Genomic DNA, 21,136 nt, shown 5'->3' on the forward strand with positions numbered 1-21,136 from the left:
CCTTGTATAATGAGCACTTTTCTGGATTTCAGAAGAAAATAACAAAATAAAAATTTCAGAAGAAAATAATAAAATAAAAATAAAATAATAAATAGAATTCTGCTATCAAAATAAATAAGTAAACTGAAAAAGAGCCAACAATAAAAAAGGTTTGCAGTTTCCCAGGTAAACTTTTGCTTCTTTATCCACCAATGATGCTCTAACAAATATTATCTGGATATCTTTTTGACATGTTCTAAAAGCTATGCCTTAAAAAATTATTATGTTGAAACTGGAAAAAAAAAGAAAAGAGAGAGAGAAAAATTGGAACTGGAAACAGTTTGACTTGCTAAAACCCTTCTATTTCCATCACCTGCATGTCGTACAAGTGTCCACATAAAACTAGTATCTTTACCTATACTAATAAAATTATTTTTGCTTCAAATAATGTCTCATTTTCCTGCTGTCTAAACATACCATAAAAAAAGGAAATAATAAATTCTAGACAGAATACTCTTTCCCAGTTCCTCAAGCCAAAGCTGAAGTTAATTTTTACAAAAAGAATAAAATCAGGAAACCACAAAGTAGAGTATACATATGTGATAAACTCTGAGGATATTACTAGTGCAATTAAGGCAGCTTTCCTTTCAATCAGATGTGTAAAAATCTGCTGAAAAAATCTCATTTTCAAATTATCCTATCAGTTTCAAAGTTTGTTAATTCCACTGAAAGATTTCAGAACTAACCCATCCCCTAATTTTGTTTTAAAGTTTAGCCTCCTGAGTGGGAGCAGAGACAATCTGGGGGTTCCTGTGAGTTTGCTTTTGTGAGCACTGGTAGTTCTGCAGTTTCTGTGATGAAATCTACTTCCCTGATCTTCACTCCCCTCCCCAGTTCACCCTCTGCTCCTAACAAATAGCCAGAGAGAAAAGCAAGAAGGAGCAGGCGGTACTCAGAGAGTTGTATCCTGTTCTAATCACAGCCATGCAAGTCCTTCTTTATTTCAATTAATTTACTTTGCCTTTATGAACCTGAGAGACTGACTGTTTCTTTCAAAGAGGCTGACATTTCACTCATCTGAAGGAGTTTGGAATGTGACAGGGGAAAGGGAGGAGAAGTAAATCAAAGCAGATAGCAATTCTCCAGATGTAAAGTATTTTTCTTCTCCTTTATTTTTTTTTTTCACCAGAAATGTCAGAAAGTCTGCTGACATTTTAATTCCTTTGTGATAGGCTGGGAGCTGAGAGCCAAATCCTGTTGCCACTGGAACTGAAAAGATTTTTCCTATCAATTTTAAAGGGAGCAAACACATTTTATACTCTAAAAAAAAAAATGAAATGTACTCATAACATCTTGAGGTCAGTTACAGAATTAAACTGGTATGCCTTGTTAGATTTTTTTTTCAGTTTACCATAGCATAACAAAGAACAGTTAGTAAAACTGACTGAATTTGAAATAAGACTTTGCTGTTGTGCTTTCTGTCTAGTTCTGTATTCTGGTGAAAGTGACACAGTACTATTCCATGCTCTCTTCTAGTCATCTAAGTTTCAAGATGTCCAATCTGCAACCTTAAAGTTTCCTTTTAAACACTTGTTGATTTACATAATCTGTGCATGTCTTTGAAAACGCTATTAAACGCTGTGATCCTGCTTCTAGTGATATGTTTGGAAAAAAAAAAAAAATCTCATTACCTTCAATAGGAACACAGGTCCATAAAATAAAGGGTTAGCTTCTACTCTCATTACACTAGTTGTGTATTGATATAACTCCAGCGACTTTGTAATATGCATTTTATAATATGCTGGCTCAGAGCAGCAGCAATGAGTTAGGTCTACAAATTCCACCTACAACATGAATGACCATATATTTCCTTCTCTGTGTGGTGTGTTTAGCGATTTACTTCATGGTTTTAGCATAATAAATTTATTTTCCTTTACAGAGTTGTTCCCTTATGAAGTATCCATTTGTAAAGCATTAAATTTGTACACAGGACTGCTAAAAACCAACAGAGCAGACGTATTTGTTTAATAGTTTTATTCTTTCTTGTAGGTTCTATAATCATATTTCATCAACTGGTACAACAAAACATATTTCTATATGAAAACCAAAACAAAGAGGGCTTGTTGAGCTTGTTGCATGGTAAATCTATTTGGTTTATTCTTGGTTTATTGTTAAATATTATACTGCATTTGTTTAAGCAAACATCATGTATATTGTGTTTTCTAGCATTCCACACAGAGCAGCTTATTGTTGTGTCCTTTAAATATGGGAAATAAAAATGTTTTCACCTTGCTATTAAAAAAATATAATTAAAAAAGGCAATTAAGAAAGGGTACTGCTATATTACATAGCCCAGGAAATATTGGCAGCATGCTCTTTGGCTTTCATCCGTAGAACTGCAATGCTTGAGGACCTCCTTTCAAACTCCGGCTTGGTTTCAAAAGCATGTCCATTGGTTGCCCCAGAAAGGAGAGAGTCAGTGAAAAAATTATTGAGGGGCACGTGGCTGAACTGATTCTGGTGGTTTGAAAAGCCTGTGTAGCCAGAATCTGTCCGGGGTGAATGGGAATAAGGTGTCATACAGGAGGATGTGTCTCGTGGTAGCATGCAGGAAGTAACCACAGAGCCGCTAGCCGTATTCCCTGCCCACAGATTGTTCTGAATCTGGAACATATAAAATGAATAAGATTCAGTTTAGATAGTTCATCTTTTGTTTTCTGCAATGCTTAGTTTGCTTTACTTAATACATCCATTACTAATTCTTCTCTAAAACAAGCCAAAAGTTCTTAATTAGTTCTCTGCAATAGTACTAGAAAACACCAAGAAGACATTACCTGAGTCAAGAAGACCTTACTTGAATCAAAATACTAGATCATTCACTTAAAAGTAAGGGCTTCTGAATCCTATTTCTTACTCTGTCATCTATTTGCTCGGTGGTTTTACCTGGAGCGTTTACCATTGGACCGCAGGTTGCCATCAGCCCAGCCAGTCAGTAAAATCAGTGGAAGCACCCAACTGATTTCAAAGAAAAGGTGTCAAGAGAATGCACAGTATCATAGCTGTTTTCACTGTAAAAGCTTATATTCATCACAATTTCTTCTTATGATAATCATAGGAAACAATATAAAAGGGTGAACAAAACAGACCAGGATTTCTCAAGCGATAAAACCCAACAAGTATTTGCAAAATTAAATATTGAGAAGCCTCGTGTAATTGCTTGAAAACAAATTAATCCATAAGATACAGGCATGGTCGATAATACATCTGAGAGTTTTTCCTAAAGCTGCTTCAAAGATGGTTTTAAGCTAGAAATTCTTTCATGACGTTTTTATACAAAATTATATTTGAGGGCACTTTTTTTTTCCAGTCTTAACTGGGTATGTTGTGCACCCCTGGAAAATGTTGCATGACAGACTAGGACACAAACTTTGTGGTTACCAGCAATGTCTGCTGAAGATCTGCAGTAACCATGTATTCAAGCTTTGATGTGTAATGCCTTCTATACTTGGCACCCACTTAAAGCTTTATTCCGAGTCTCAGGCTGTCTCCTATCATCTATGTATAGATGCTATTTATGGATAGGTATTTTTCACTTATTTCTCACAAGATGAATAGAGAGATTTTCAAGACCTAGCACAAGTCAGCTCCTGTCATTATCTGAGACCATGCATTCTTTCATTCCTCCTTTTTTCACTTTGATTTAACCAAATTTCTCAGTCAGCAGCTGTCCTGTTTTCTAAACTCTATATCCCACTATCAGTACTATATGGATATAATTTCTGGCATACTCTAACTTCCTCAGTCATTTCCCACTTGCACTCACCATTATACAAAATATAGCTTTATATTTCTTCTCCACTTTTACTTATATGTTTTTCCTGAATGTTGACTTTTTTTTAAATGTACAAATATCATTATACAAGACATTCGTAACTCTCATTCACAATACAGAACTTCTCAGCCAGTAACTACTTCCTTTTCTTTTTGTTTTACTTTGCAAAATTTGTCTTCATCCTAAGAATCTGTTGCCTGTTCATTATACCACTGCTCTGATGCACTGGGATTGAGCCCACATGTCTTTTTTCCCTTATATATGTTGGAGCAATTGAAATTACTCTTTGGTTAGCACTGTAAATTCCCACTTCAAACTTAAAGTTGTCTTCATGTTCCAAATCCATAGACGATGGAATCTTGTCTTTTAAGATATGTAGGTTATCTCTAGCTGAGTGAGGTTTTTTTCTGCCAAACTAAAGATCAAGGCACTATGAATTATGACAGACACACACATACACACACAGAGAGAATGAAAACATTTTTCTAGTGCTTAGTTTTGGGTTTTTTTCCCATTGTATTAGTACTTTGCAGCAATACATATACACCAAGCCACCAACAAGCTAAAGAGATAAATTATGGTTCACTGAACTAATCTAGCTGAGATCTAGTGCAGATAGGGAGGTAGAAATACAGTCTTATTTTAAAAGTTAATATTTTGAACACCTGTATTAGCAGGGGTCATCAGGAGCTCGCAAATTAATTTCAACCCCTTAGCAATTCCAGCAGCAAAAAAAAAAAAAGAACCAGTAGATGCTCCATTCTGGATTTCTTCCTCCCCAAAAGGCTGGGGAAAAGTCATGTGTTAGCAACACATCTCCCCAAAAGCCTGGTCAGCCCAACTCCTTGTTCACACCAATATGTATACGTACAGGCACACACATTTCCACAGCCACTCACGTGAATGCAGCCTGCCTTTCCACATACACACACTAGTTGGGCACACCTCAGACATCTGCTCCTGCATATCTTAGGTGGTCTGCTGAGAGGTAAGGGTGCCTGGGGAAAGAATATTGAGGAATTTTCTGCCTTCTTATCGGCCTCCTGGCATCTACAGGAGGAAAGAGAATCTAATGAGAGTTTCAGAACTTTCTAGTTCCCATCCTTCCTTCCTATTTTCAGCAGTTTTTAGAAGACTCTCAAACATCAACCCATGGGAAACTCTGAGGCTTGATATGATGCTCAGTTGCCTTAATTAACCCACCTGAGCCATTTTTGACTTATAATCAGACCTTTTCTTTTCAAATCTTTGTGGAACAGGTGGTTTATCTGGGGATTAAAGGACACATCTTATCTGGACCTACATGAACCATTGTGGTGCTCAAGAAAGTTTGTTGCATTGACCCACACATCTATTATGGCTCATAAGGCTTACTGACTTCTCAGACTTAATGAGTTTGGAGCTACAAGGCATGTGATTAGAGTGCAGAGGGGAGTAGTAAAAAAGATTGCAGCTGAAAGCCTGTAAAATCCAGAGTACACCTTCACTTTGCTTAAAAGCCCAAGCTGCACACATTCTGTCTCAATCATGAGCTGAGAAGATCAGAAAGCCAGTCATCCATGCAAAAATCACCTTGTTTTATTTTTTCCTTTTTTCAGGATCACTAGAAGTTTAAATTGTACTTTATTGTATCTCACAGTTACATATACGTTTCTTGCAGAAGCAGTGACAGATTAAGGAACTGTTTGGGTTTTCTATCCCTTTCTTCCTACAAAATGAGTCACCCATACCTATTTCCACGCTGTTCCATTTCAGTTTGTTTTGCTGGTACAGCTCTTTACAGAACTGAAACTGGGAGCCGATACAGCTAAAAAAGAATTCAGGGGAAGAAAATAGATAAAATTAAATATTTTAAACGCATGCACACAGAACCCCATTCTTTCTGATGCTATTTCCAGGCCTAATGGTTAGTCTCGGAAACTTCACAACAGGATGAACTTTCCCAGGGAGAGACATGTTCATCTATGCAGCATCTAATAGAGGAGCTAATTCTGAAGAAGCAAACTCACACATGACAAAGTTTCACTTATCTGACTTACTAAGATTTCTTTCTCAGAAACAGTATGTCAAATGCTGCAGTTGCCCAGGCTGCACAGATATAATTATGTGAAGAATTTTCAAAAAAAAAAATCTATTTAAATAGGAACACTCACGAGTTTTCCTTTAATACAGTCATGATGGGAAGACTGCAAAAGGTTCAGAGGCTCAGTCTGAAAGTGCCCAAAAGCCTATATGGTCTGGAGGTATCACAAAGTCACTCTTTCCTTCCATATTTCTAGTAGTTTGGAGTCCAGTAAACTAAGATTAGTACCACCAATTTTCCTGATATTTTTATCCTAGACAAATGTCTTTCAATTTAACTTCAGTGAGATTGCACAGGTGTAAATGAGAATTCAGTTGCAAATCCCAAAACATACCAATGTCTTGTTAAAGAAATATATGAACAAGTGATTCCTTCCTAAAATTTTCAAAGAGGTGCCTTAGGTTTCTTCCTCAGAGGAAGGAATCCAAAATAATAAACTTAATTTCAGAAATGCCACAAGATGCTAGGAAAGCTTTACATTTTCTCTCATGAGACAGTTACATGTTTCAAAAGAATCAGTCATAGTTTCAGTCATATCAACCTTTTTTCAGTCGGTTGAGTGACTTCACTTTTGATATTAGATTTTCATTTCTTAGCAAGGATTTACAATATAAATGTCTTGTAGTGAAATTTAGGTGCAGAAGGCATTCCTGTATTAAAAATTAATATAGTAATGTTTTACAATAAGTCAAAATTATAAGACCTTCTTTTGGTATGTTGGAAGGAAAAGGGACATTATGTACATGAATTTAAAGAAAATATTTTTCCTCTTAAACTCTTGTGTGATCCATGAACTATATAAAAGGCAATTCAGAGTCTGTGAATGAGGCTATACATACAGCACATCTCTGGTTTCTGTTAACATCACAAACAACTTGAGCTTTGCTCTTGTGGTTACCATGAAATTACCAGAGCCCTTCAATATATTTACCTACTGTAGGGTTTATACACAAACATACACACATGTACACACCCTTCCTGGTAGCAAAAAGAAGTAGGATTTCATAGCTGTGAGAGAGTTATGGTTGTTAACATGGTTATGATATCATTTCCTAAGTATATGACTTTCTGCTTGACACTGCAGAGGAAAATTAGCTGAGGTAATTGGTCACCCCACCTGGTGTCTTTTTTCCTCTTAAAATTTCAAGCTTCTGGAGCTTCAGCCGTCTTCCACAACACTTGAAGAAATCACATAAACTCAAATCTCCACATTTTCTGAGAGTCTTACTATCACTTACTCAGCTTTGGTTCTCCATCACCAAATGTGATGCTCATGCTATTTGAGCCACGTGCCTACCCAGACTGGAGTCTGTTTCCAGCATGAGGACACATGGCTTCTATTTGAGTGGACATATGTTTTATTGTTTCACATGGGAAACAAAATTATAATCTTTTTAAAATTTTCTAGATATGAAGTAATAAGTTGTTATTTGTGGTTTTATTATTATATTACATAATGTATATTATGTTGTGTCATGTTATACGCTATTATAATCAATCTAGCAAGTAATTAGAAACTAACATTGACTCTGTTTTCACAATGTTACTGGACATTGCAAGGGAGACAACAGTGGCACTAACTGAACAGTTAAGAAATTGCGTAATCATAGAAATCATGAATGTCAAAGAGGCTTATTTGCTAAACTTTTGTCACTCCTCTTTGTGTGAAGCAACAATCCTTGCACTGTGAGAAAACATGAAATCTATGCTTGCACAAAGAGCTACTTTAGGCAGATTAAATGCAATAGCTGTTAAACTGCTCAAAACTGCTAGTTTACAACTCATGATCTGTAGGCTATTCCTAGTCCATCAACTCAACTCAATTAATTTGGTCTGTCATTTGCTACAATTTTTTTTTTTTACTGGAAGTCTCTTAAGAATGGAACCCAAATTATGGGCAGAGATTTACCTGTAATCCCTGGGTTTGAATCATAGATTCCCAGCATAATTTAAACTGAAAAGGACCTCTGGGATTTTATTCTACACCCTTGCTCACAGGTAACACTGAATTTAGATCAGGTTACTTATAGCCTATCTAGACAAGTTTTGAGTAGCTCTAGCTACAGGGATACAGCAACTTCCAGAAGCAGATTGTTCCAAGGCTTTACCACTCTTGTATTTTAGACAAAAAGCTTTTTTGGTGTAATTTCTGATCGCTTTTTAGGAGTAAATGGACCTAATGAACACGTGAAGATCATCCGTACTGGTTTGGGTTCAGGTACTTATGAAAGAGTTGCACACAACATTTTCAGATATGTCCATAAAATGCAAGTTGGCCCTTGGTAACAAGAGCCCCAATGTTACAGCTCTAAAATGCGGGATAGTCGCATTCAGTCCACATTTAGACCTTAAAAACAGTGAGTAAAATAAAAACACGTTTCTTTGATTCCATGCTTAACAAGCTTGCTTAAGCGTAAAATAATACAGAATTCAAAAAGTCATCAATTTTTCATTCTTGTATAGGATGTTTTGTCTCTAAACTGTAACTTCTCCATACTGCAATTTCAGGGACAGTTATAATAAGAATTAATTATATTACACTTCTGTGATAAAGACAAAATTTCATACTTTAACAAATACTATTAAAAAGTTTCTATCTCAGAAAAAAATTGATTTGCCTTATAACTAAGCCCTAGGCAAAGTCACTCACACTTAAAGAAATACATGTTTCATAAAAAATGTAATAAAGCAGCAAACCAAATGTTGAGACTCTGAACAGGACCACATACAATGATGGCTTAGAATCAAAAAAAAAAAAAAAATTACAGTGCACAAACTACTTTGCGTGGAACAGACACCACCCAAAAAGATTAGAAGTGTTACTCTTGTTGAAAGATCAGCCACAGAAGTGCAACAGTCATCACATATGCAGCAAAGCAACATACCATGCAGGTGGTAGTCCAGGCTGAGCTCCACGCTGTCACAGTTAGACAGCATGAGTATATGATAAAACTTCTTTGAAGCTAGCTCAGATATGCCTACCACATCTACTCCTACTTAATCAGTGTACCCATAGCCTTAATGAACTATTGTGATTAACTGTCATTTATATGTCTACTACAGTTAAAAGAATTTTAAATTCATATAACATGTGGTGTCTAATATATGCCATATGAAAGATTTAATTGGACCATGTAACTTTGATTATTGCTAATGAGAATTGCCCATATGTACTAAGGCAAGAGCAGAACTGTAATGATGATCCAAGGACTTAGTACATAACACATGTATACTGATACCACTTCTACACTCTTTGATTGCCAAAACAAATCATATGATGTCATGATGTTCAACATATTTAATTTGATTTATCAGTCTGGTGGGTGAAATGTAAACTTCGGCCTCTTCCTTCTATATTTGAGGTTTCAGCATTCTCCCTTCTCTCTACACACCTTCCATATCGTTCCAGTTCCCCTACCTTTTAAATACTTTTGTCTCCTTGGGATTCCCACCTGCACTAGACTGCAATTTTCCATCAAAAAAGAAAAAAAAAGTTAAATTCAGTCCTATACAATTCTTGCCTGCATTTTCAAGTGAATAAAGGAAACAAACTATCATTTCACCCATGATAGTAAGGGGAAAAGTATAATGGTGTGACAAGAAAGACCCTTTCAAAGGAAGGACATGAAGTAGACTTGAAGAATAAGATAGAAAATGCAAAGTATGAAAATAGCCTAGGTGAGAAAAAACATTACCCTTTAGATCTGTTTTTCAAGGATACAATTTAATGTTTATTTACGTACTGATGCACTTTTATTTATAAAGATAAGACCCCATAGCAACTTTACAATACTTAAAGGGGGATTACAAAAAATCTAGAGAGGGACTTTTTTACCTTATACTTTAGGAAGAGAAAACATAATTGACCAGATTTTCACCAACTTTAAAAATAACCAATCTCTGGCATAAGAGATTTGGTTAAGTTTCCTAAACACAGATGTCTATCTGGCCACCAGCTGCCTCCCCTAAAGGATGCATATTTCGTGTAAGTCTCATTCATCAGCACTGTAAGTGTCTCGGATATCATAAGACATATTTAATAACACTAGAAACTGAATGTAGGTAACCGAATCAAGTACTACTTATGTACTAGCATTTACTGAGATGGGTTGAAGTAAACACCTCCATGAAGTAAATCTGCATTCATTTGCCAGCCAGTGTTGAGATGCTGCCTCTTAGCTTTCATACTATCAGCAGAATATTACTAGTTAATGAGTCTCAAAGTTTCTGGGACAAGATTTAACCAGTGAATTTTTTTTCTGAGTGTACTTAAGATGACTTCGACCACATGTTGCATCGGCAAGAGAAACTTGAAGCTTAAATACTGAAACTAATGAAGCTGAAATCTTTTACTAAAATGAATGAAAACTACTGTAAATTATATTTTCTTATAAAAAACTGATTTTCAGTATAATGTTTTCAAAAGTTAAGTATTTAATCTGAACAAAAACTTAACAATGTTGTGGTATTTTTAATGTTAAAGCCTAGAAAAAACACATGGAAAATAGATGATTGAAATATTGCACTAACTGTTCTCCTCTGCAATCCAGGTGTTACTAGAATAATTACTGGAAGATGTGTATTTGCAGAATTAGAACAGTTTAGGAGATAGTGAACTTCTTGGCAGCCATCTGAGCAACCATTTTGCACAATAAGCAACATATAAAGTTAATATATTGTAAAAATAATTAGGGTTAGACTGAATTAACAAAGCAAACTATTATGACCGAGGTTTAAAAAAAAAAAGAAAGAAAAACACAATCAAAAACAAAACAACAAAACCTTAATTGTTTAGTACTATTTCAAAGATAAAAATGTACAATTTAATAGCAAAATCAGATCATATTATTGAAATTAGGGTTGGACCAGAACACCTCCAAAGGTCCCTCACCATCAACCATTCTCTGATTCAGAGCCAACCTTCTCTCTGCAATAAGCTGAAAAGATCATTTCCTTGTTGGAAATCCTTTTGGGTTTATATAGTTACATGATGCATAGCAGCATCATGTTCTTAATTTGTATTTGATGAAAATAATTGGTGAAGAGACTAAGCAGGGGTCTCCACATTCTCTGATGACTGCAAAAAAGACTGATGTTTTTGCTGGAATGTAAGTTAGATGTCTGTTTTGTGAACGTATCTGTGGTGGGATTCAAAGCAGATATCTTCAAGCTGCAAATTCCTATAATGCACACCAGAAAATCACATTTGTTCCTGTTCCTTCTGTCACACAGCAGTGAAGATCTCAGCTTGATTTAATTGTTTTTCAGCATTCATGCTGTGTTTTTTTGCCAGCAACAGGGAGTCTGTTTTTCCCCCATGTTAATAAAGGCTTCATAAATAACCTCTAGTGATCTGTGTTTTACAATCCCCAAGAAAAACTATTTACTCAAAAGTATGGCAAAGCTTGTCTAACATTTACTCATGTCAGTGTCACAATAAAAGTGCTTGTACATGGGGCATGGGGATGGGATTAAAAGATAAAAAGGATATTTGATTTCTTTTCTTGCATTAGCCACACTGAATGATTGAATTCTTTTGGAAATAAATCTATAATACTAAAGTAAAACATGCAAATAACAATTTTAAATATCTCTTTCTGCCTGAACTGTGGGATAGATAAATGAGTTTATAGTCAGTCATGTACTGTATATTTATTTTCCACAAGTGGACTTATAAATGGACAACTAGTTTAAAGGATTTGAATGTAGAGATGTTAGTGGTCATTGTTTTTAATACAGATTTTAATTGTTTCCACTATTCTCATTAGAAATGCTATGTATATGATACAGACATGTTTTTATTGAAGATGAAGATGTAAGAATGTGGAACTATGAAGAATTACCACCAGGTTAGCAAGAATGTGAACTTGCACTGACTGTTCTGTGATGATAATTGCCTGGACACCTCTTCATATTCCACTATACAGCAAAGTTGCTACCTTCTTCACTGAGAAGTAAAACACCTTGTTTTTATCATGTAGCCAAACTATGAATTCAAGTACTCAATTGAAATAGTCGATGTAAAGTTAACTCACACCTTGCTCCTGTTCATGAAGTATGGTACAAAAAACTTTCTTGTTCAGTTGACCAGACTCAATTATATGTTTATGCTTGTCTGTTTACTTGCAGTGTGTTAGTCTGTGGTTGTAGGTGAGTACTACATATTTATGTTTCTGAATGATTATGCATTTTATATCTCTACATATTTTAGAAATGCTTTATTTAAGATTATGGTACCAACATTTCCATTTCAATCTCCTGATTTTAAGAACTTATAAATTAATGATAGAAAGTTTTGCCAGGCTGAAAATTAATTGTCATCTGCCCAGGAAAGTATTTTTTTTTGGTTTTTTTTTTTTAATCATAAATAGAAAAGCAGTGAATTCACTCCTTATTTTATCAAACTGAAAGTACAAAGTAGGTATTTCATTGGGATTGGACTTTCATGAGTTATATTCTCATATAATTTAAAAAAGTGTTTATTCTTTTAAAAACATTCATTTTAAGACAACCATCTTCTGTCCTTACTAATGGATTGCATTATTCTATTATATTATGCTAATTAAACCTTCAGTGGGAAAAATTCTAGATTATGTCCTCCTAAAAATACAAGATGAGCTTGAAGATACAAAATGTAGTCTTGATTACCGAGTCGGGAATAGAAAGCCCAAATCTTAAGTACTATGCCTTGTATCATCTATTGTGATGCTATAGGTAAGTCAGGAAGGACTTCAAAAGATATTTGAACACCTTGAGTGACATCTGTGACTGACTGAGCACCTATGTCTTTGTGAGTCTGCCTAGGAGTGCTTAAGACCCTTTTGCACACCTCCACTTAGAAAGGTCTCAGCCAAGTGTTGGCTCCTCCTACTTAAACACCGAGTGTGTCATGCAACAGTTGCTGATGCAATCTGGGCTAATGCACTTTATGTAAGAAAACCAGTCAAACATAAATGCCACCAAATCTGAAATGGTTGTGCTCATATTCTGAGCTGCTGCAACACAAACTAGCCTCGGCCCAGGCACCAATACTAGTAACATGCAACCTCTTCAGACTAAAAGCATTTTAGGCTAACTAGATGATGCACAGGCCCAAGGCCTCTGTTTCAAAGCTAGTTACATTCAGCCAATGTAGAGCATGCCCAAAGCAAGCCCACACAGAGCATGAGTGTATTCTTAAGGCTGTCAGAGACCTTGCTTCCTAATGAACTAGAGGAGCATCTGGACACAAGCAGTGGAATGACTACCACAGGGACCTATATAAAATTTCTGCTTTGTACGGTACCTTTTTTTTTCTTAATTATGTGGTAAAAGCAATGGGAAGATAAAGACATGGAAAACAATACTTCAAAATAAAGGTATTCAATGTACTAAATCAAGCAAGCAGAAAAACAATAGCAGAGAGGGAGGCAAGGCAGTCAATCAAAGGACTGGAGAACAGAGACAGAAAATTATGATCTTATTACAGAGTATGCCTTACTATATGCTAACAGAGCACAGAAAAAGAAAAAATAAAAAAATTAAACTGCTACTATCTAAAAGAGCTTTCTTGTCTCTCTAGCTCTCTCTCAGCCATATGCACTCAATTTTCATTGCATGTGGCCATAATATTGTTTCATGCCAGTAGAAGACTTGTTGCATTTAATGGTCTATTGAGGTCCGTAAAGAAATGGTGCATGATTAATACATCAGAAGGAAGTTGTCTATAGATCACATGGTTTACACTTCATCTTACCAAAGCAGAGGAGACCAGAGTTGTTAAGACACTTTTGCCTGTGATTATAAATAGCCCAGAAGGGAAATCCTGATCTTATTGTGGTCAAAATTACATCATTCTTGTCAATATCATGTCTCTAATCTTCACTCAGAATTTGTGATGAACCTAAATGTGATTCAAATCCCCACACAGTTTTATGTGCAGAAAAGGCTTAGCTGTATAACTATATTGCCAGCCATTTTCAGTACATAAATGACATAAAATTCTGCAGCTCCTAAACCTGCTGTTTAAAAAATACTTATTTCAAAAGTTAATTATTCAAATTAGATGATAGAACTATTGTTCACAGGGGCAGGTCCTGTAAGCGTCTAAAGAACACAGAAAACTAAATACACAAAAGTTTTCATTCATCTTGTGTGTATTGTGTGCCTGGGGATGGAAGAGAAGGTAAATGTAGAACCAAAGTACTACTTGGATTTTGCCATACCTGAGGATAGCTGTCAGTCCTTGGAAGAACAGATATATCATAGGTGGCAGCAAAATGGCTCTTAGCTTGCTGGATCTGACCATAGCGTTCTCTTTTCCTCCATTTTGCTCTTCTGTTCTGGAACCAAACCTATAGCATATGAGGAAATAATCATCAAGATAAACTTAATTACATACTGTGCAAACAGTCTTAGGAAAATCCAGTGTCAGACCTATTGGAATTATTTCTGGCTATTTTAAAAATATGCACTTTTTCCTTTCTAGTGCCAAAAAAAAGAGAAACAAAAAAGATCAGTCTGTCAGACAGTGATAATTCTGACAGAGTTCAGTTCTGTAGAGGAAAATTACCAAGTAGTAACAAGTCAAATTTTAAAGAAATTTAAGAAACTTACTCTTACTTTCATACGCCCACGCATTAGGTATGACTATAATGTGATCTACCTCCTAAAGGTATACATAATTATCAAGAGTAGTAATGAAAAGGCAGGTTAAGCTGGTAGCAGGACAGTAGTCTGTACTGCAGAAAAAGATTCTATAAGGAAAACTAACAGGGAAGGAAGATAATAAAAAAATCATGCGAACAGTTTTAAAACTGTTGTGCCATTTTTTCACATTTGTTTAGGTGATATCTGTTTCTGACAATGGAAAACTAAAGAACAGCACTTTGTATTTAGACCATGAAATAATTTAGACCCCAAACAATGCCTTCTTGTCAACTGAAAGCTATTTTCTTTATGCTTCAATAACATTTGGGCTGTTCTGTAATATTTTGAGCATCTGGTGTTACCTCGAAACCTATTACATGCACAGTTCTTGCTGTGTTGATATCTGTCATTGTTTTGTTATCTTCAAAAAAACTTTCCTTTTTCCTTTCAAACAGTTTAGTTTGGGCTGGCTAAGACTTACCCTGATAAATTAAAGAGATTGCGAAGAAAAGTAGCTGTTGCTTTATAAAAAGTAATATTATCCAGCTAAAACTTTGTTGTTCAGCTATGAGCAATTTCTTTAAAAGAAGTTACACTACTAACAGTAATATATACATGAAGAGATTTTTGTTTTATGTATAGACACTGCCTGTGAATCCCATTTTGAGGGATTTTTTCTGATCCCTGCTGGTGCAATATTTAAAATAACTGTTTGGTTTATAATTCAGTTTTTGCCTTGATCTTTGAAGAATTCAACTGTCCTTTGATTCTGCTTAAGCAGCCAGGGCATAAATTTCCTCATTTTAATTCCCAAGGACTCGTTGCTAATTTAGTATGTGTAATCCTTTAAAATGTACTCGGCAATCAAAGCAAGGTCCATGCACGTAACTACTGAGTATATATTGCTAGGGAGCTTGTTGGTAAGTTTGTATTATTTACAACTCCTGAGGCTCAGCAAAAAGAAAAGAAAATGAAGAAAAAAATCTGTCTCCACAGAAGGCATCAAAAATACACTAAGAGGATTTAGTCATGAGACTCTTTCATTGAAAAAAGACCTTGACAACCTCCTTAAAATGGGTGCCAATTACTTCACTGACATGCAGCAGGAAAGAGAACAACTTAGATAAATTAGGTTCAGGTTGGCTCTCTCTGCATGTATGCAGGACAAATATTAAACTGGATGTTGATGAAATGGCGGTGAAGGGAAATGTGGGTAAGGTATCCAGCTGATCACTCTGGTAAACTAAATCAATCAATTTGCTTGAATTCCTAGTAACCAAATCAGAAAAAAAAAAAAAAAGGCACACATTTCTTTCCTTTGACAATCCCCCAAAATGTTTCTGTTTACATCACTTTACTAGAAACTGACTCTTGGCAGAGATAAAATAACCATGTGCCTCCACAAAGCAATGTAAAAATCTGCTGCTTGTTATCCTTGAATTGCCAGATGCTTGCTTCTAATGACGTAAGGTCTTTTAAATTGCTTAATCTTGTGATGGAATACTGTTGCTACTCTGGATAAAAATGATCACCATTTCCTTTCATATTTACTGTATGAGAAATGCAAAGATCAGTTGTCTTTTAAGAAAGAAGAGAACATGTTTAAATAAAATAGAAACAATCTGTGAAAGTCTGATGCAGACACACCTGGTTTTACATTTACTCTATTAATTTTAATACTTTTACCATACAAAGCTTCTAAAACTTGGAAAATGTGACAAAAAGTCAGTTGACACATTTTAGCCCAATTTCCCCCTCCCTGTTCTGATTAATAATGTTTTCTTGGAGTAGTTTTCATTATCCCAGAACCATGTATTTCTAAGAACAGTGTTTTAACATCGTGCAAGCTTCTTTTTTTTTTTTTTTTTAATCTAGACTAAATGTGAATGAATGGAGGTCATACTTGGAAAACTGTACAAAATTCAGAGGGAGAGGGATTGCACAGAGTCTGAAGAGTTAAAAGCCGCTGAACTAAATTCCACCAGCATCAGCAATATTCTATCGATGTAACTGACACATAATTTTGCCCTCTATTTTCCAGTAACAGTGAACATGCTGTCTGCTTGTATAGATATGAAAAGAACACTTCTTTATGAAATTAATTAGCTGATTTAGTTTCTGAAAGTGATCCTGGTTTAACTTCAGTTGCATGCATGTGCACGGACGTCTATTTCTTTATATACATGTGTGCATGCGTCTGATTACAAGTTGTGAAGTTGTTATCATATTCAAGTCTCTAAATTAAAAAAATTCATCCCAGTCTGTAAGAATTGACAGAGCTGCTATACCCCAAACTGAAATGATGAGTATTACCAGAATAGAGAAATCCCTAAAAATAGGATAAGCTCACAAAATGCAGCTCATACCCTTTTCTAAGGGAAGATCTCTAAATGGGGAAAGGGCTGTATTTCCTGGATATTTAGCTTCTTTTCCCACCATTATATATCCAAAGCCATAAATATTGTTGAGATTACTCCACTGAATGCACATACTGAATGAATCAACTCTGTACGCAGTTAAGACACTCAAACACTGCACTAAGCAGTCAACAGTACGTTTTGTTCCAAAACTTAGAATAACGTTATCTATCGGATATGCAAGTTTAAAAAAACAGAAAATATACTTCCCAATTTTGTTAAGCTTATTCCATGCTACAGAAGTGAAATGATAACGTCCTTGCTCTACACAAGACACAAACACACACATACACATGTATTTATATAGATTTATCTATGTGCAGTTTCAATACATACTGTTTGGATTCAATTAAGGAATTTGATTCCTATTTAAATAGTGCTTTCCATGCTGCAACACACAGAGAATCCTCTGTGTCCAAGTTCTGCATTGTCAATCTAAACTACATGCAACTCTTTAATGGGATCTTTACATGCAACACTTTATGTAATCATTGCCTAGAACTCTGACAGTAAAGCAGGACTACCAGAGAGCAAGATTGTTTTACTATTGATGTTGTTTTCTCATCCTTTAAACAAGTTTCTAAAATAGCCCCACAAACCATTAAAAAAAACTGACAAATTGTTTTAGTATTGCAGCATAACAGCTCACATCCATAAAGAAATAAAGCAAAATGAGCTATTTACTTTAGCTTTATAGGCTTTTGTACAGTCCCCAAGGGTGTCATTTAGCAATTCCTACAATGCACAACTTGTCATGGAAATGCTGAAGCTGGGTTCCTACCTGGACTCTGGCCTCAGTGAGCTCTGTTCTCAGAGCTAGCTGTTCTCTTACATAGACATCAGGGTAGTGAGTTTTCTGGAATACTTTCTCCAGTTCCTCCAGCTGCAAACTGGTGAAAGTTGTTCTGTGTCTCCTTTTCTTGCTGCTGGAGACATTGCTGTCACACTTATCACCAAGTTCATCCAGTTCCCCCTTCTCCTGCATCCCTTTCACCGGAGACATCCTGAGATTGTTGCAATTGTCCATGGGCCTGCTCATCTCTGTGTGAAGAGGCTGTCCTTCTACTTTAGTAATCCCATAGTTCACTGTATGTAAGGTAGGGGAGGGAAATAACTAGTTAAAGGGGAGGCTTTAGATTCAAGAGTTTATATAAAACAGTTTCACAAGGAACCAGATTCTATGTGGCTGCATATTTCTATGCAAGATTGTGGAAAAGGAATCTGGAATATTAACTACATGTGGAGTAGAAGTACTAAATCACATTGAATTTTAACAGAGAACTGTATCTGAAAATATAATCTAAAATCTTTCAGTGTAAGGAGACTGCATGAGAGTACTTGAACATTTTTGCTATGCCACAGAAGTAGTTAATAATCCATGAAATCACCTTCAACTGGTTTTGCACAGATAAGGAATCTTAGCCTAAAACAGATTTTCCTGTAAGTGGCATAAAGCTATTGACAAACATGCCTTTAAACTTGGAGGTAGATATAAAAAAGAACCCAAACCTTACTTCTATGAAAATAGAAAATAACTGTGAAGCAAACTAAATAACTGTAAACTGACAATTCAAGAAGCAAATGAAACAGAAAATTAATTTCACTTTAAAAACTCAGTAGATTCCATATACCTTTTCTTGGATTTGTAAAGTGGAATTGTTTCCAATTAAGTTTGTTATGGTTACAAAATACAGAGGGCTTCTGCAAAATGTTAACTTATTAAAAGAGATTGTTTCATATACATTGTATAAGGATTGTGGGAACTATTTGGTTTTAGGTAAAATCTGAGTGGTAGAGATAAGAAATATTCCTCTGTAGCTTCTTAATAAGAAATGAAAACATTCCTTTATGATTTATTTTATTTTTACATATCTCACATCACTGAAAAAAGTCATGTGATACATTACAGGATTCAAAAAAGCAGGGTTTTTTTTCCCTTCTCTCTCAAAACAGGCAAAAAAAAAAAGTTTAAAACTGTTGAAATTAAAATACAAATATGGCATGTAACATACAATGAGAAGTTTGCTTTGGGATATTCTCAGTAATTTCTTTCAGTCCGACCTCATTTTAACCAAACACAATTTTTAGATACTTACCATAGGAAATGCCCCAAAGCCCCCAAGGCACACAGTAAATGAGCTAATTAGGAAAAAATTCAGTGTATAAATTTTCTACAGGGACTTATTTTGGTTGCACTTGCAAGAATCTGTCCTTATTTCTTACAAAGAGCTTGATAAAAAAATGATGTTCTCAAAACAAATATTTCAGTGCCCAAGATGAAGTTGCTAGTCTCATTATTTCAGCTGATCTCAACTATGTTTTCCGATTCTGCTGGGAAAATATTTTTGAAATTAACTTTTTCTGTACATAATTTTCATCGTGGTGGAATAATGGGACAAATTAAATTTTAAAAGTTTCAAAAATACAATATTCTACATCCTCCTTACCGATGAGCTGGGGGGGGGGGAATAATTATATATATTTAATACTGTTGCTTGAATCGGATAAGTCGTTTTCGGTCACTGTGAAGAGTCACCATTATGGATTATTCGGTAACACAGCAGGAAAAAAAGAAAAGAAAACCCCACTATATTACCCTCGCAGGGCGTTATTTGAAAGACATGACTAAGTGACCTCCCATTCCCACCCTGTGGCCGTATCCGCCGGCCAGGAGCCTTCTGTGCCGCTGTCCCGCAGACACCGACACCGGCGCTGCAGTTTCCAGCCACTTCGCTGGGTGAAAACACCGGTCCCGATCCCCAGTGCCGCGGAGAGCCCCGAGCCCCCACCGGCCACCTCCCCTCGGACACCGCGGGGCAGCCGCGGTCGTTCCCTGCCCTTTTGCTCTCCCGCCGGCTCGTCAGTCTGTCGGTAGTTCCCCTGGGCGGGCGGCCCCGGATCCCGGCGGGCCGTGCCTGTGCGCTCAGGGTTGTGCTATCGGCATCCTGCCGCTCCCGCCTGGTCCCAGGGCCGGCAGGAAGGGCAGCAGCGGGAGAGGCAGCGCCAGCAGACCAGCAAGGAAAGAGCCTTTTGAAATAGGAGATGGCCTTTTTCTGGTGGTGGTATTATTAGTATTATTAATATTACTGATATTACTGTTGCTGTGATTACTATTATTATTGTTGTTATTGTTATTATTATTATTATTTGCTATCTGACATCCTCTCGCATTCCAGGATCCAGAGGCTGTGCAGCTGCTTTTGGTCTCCCATGGAAGAAGCCCCCCAACCTCCCCTGCATATCTCCAGGGAGGGCAAAGCGCAGGAGCAAGAGTGGCAACTCACCGTTGTTGTCCTGGCAGGGTGATGTCCTCTCCAGCCTTACATGATGCTCAGCCCTTTGCAGAGGGTTAAAGGCCTGCACACATTTGCTGCCTGTCGTTTTGCTATAAAAGGACTCATTGTCCAAAGTTTCCATAACGTGCTCCAAAGTGCCTCCTGCTCCCATGTAAAAGTCACTGTTCTTGCTCGCCTGGCTCTTCAGGGCAAACTTCTCACTCAGAAAATCCATAATCATCTAAGGCTGCTTGAGAGCCTCTTCCTTAGACAGAGGCTGGACTGTGAGCAAGGGAGGGAGGGAAAGTGGGTGAGTGGATGGGAGGGAAGAAAGGAGGGAGTGAAAGACGTTCAGAGCTCAGGGAGCCGGTTTGCTTCTGAGCCTTTGATTTGTCTTGTCTTGAAAAGGGGAACCCGAAGTTGCTCTTATATCTTGAAGCTCAGCAGGGCTCCTTATGCAACCTCCCATTTCTAATGAATATGAAAATAGGCAAGCCGTGTAACTCCACCCCAGGTCCCCCAAGACCTAATCCCAACACAGGAGGGAGTTCCAGGCCCATTTTCGACAGACAGATCCGTTTCAGACAGACAAACGCACACAAGCGTGCCAGGAGAGTGAGAGGAGACAGGGAGGGTGGGAGGAGGACGCCTGAAAAGGACACTTCTCCGCAACTTATTCACATTCTCCAGAGACTGTGGAAAGAAAGTAATCCCTCGTTTCCCTCCCTCTACCCCCAGCTCCCCGAGAGGCTTAGAGCAAGGTAATTTCAAGGCCACGTACCCTGAAGTAAAGGATCTTCTCTAATCAGTTTGACTGATACATCGGTAGCTGCAGTCCTGTTCTCCAGTGTTGTAAAATTAAGAACCGGTGTTCGTTATTTATTGAACAACTCAGAAGTTTGGTCCTAGAATAAAAAAAAAA

The 21,136-nt window shown here is 36.6% G+C and overlaps 1 protein-coding gene across 1 annotated transcript; it reads right to left on the reverse strand.

Moving 5' to 3' along the window:
- Positions 1 to 1,998: 1,998 nt before the first annotated feature.
- On the reverse strand, positions 1,999 to 21,136 carry ALX1 (ALX homeobox 1). The gene is made up of 5 exons (XM_061454827.1): positions 20,996 to 21,136; positions 20,224 to 20,496; positions 17,721 to 18,025; positions 14,099 to 14,227; positions 1,999 to 2,643 (listed from the first exon to the last, which is right to left on the reverse strand). The coding sequence occupies exons 2-5, from the start codon at positions 20,453 to 20,455 to the stop codon at positions 2,323 to 2,325; spliced, it is 987 nt and encodes a 328-aa protein (XP_061310811.1). The 5' UTR covers positions 20,456 to 20,496; positions 20,996 to 21,136; the 3' UTR covers positions 1,999 to 2,322.

Source organism: Pezoporus flaviventris, unplaced genomic scaffold (assembly GCF_033815535.1).
Source record: "Pezoporus flaviventris isolate CSIRO_AGI_PZ_B2104156 unplaced genomic scaffold, CSIRO_AGI_Pfla_v1 ptg000016l, whole genome shotgun sequence".
In the NCBI taxonomy this organism is placed as follows: Eukaryota; Metazoa; Chordata; class Aves; order Psittaciformes; family Psittacidae; genus Pezoporus; species Pezoporus flaviventris.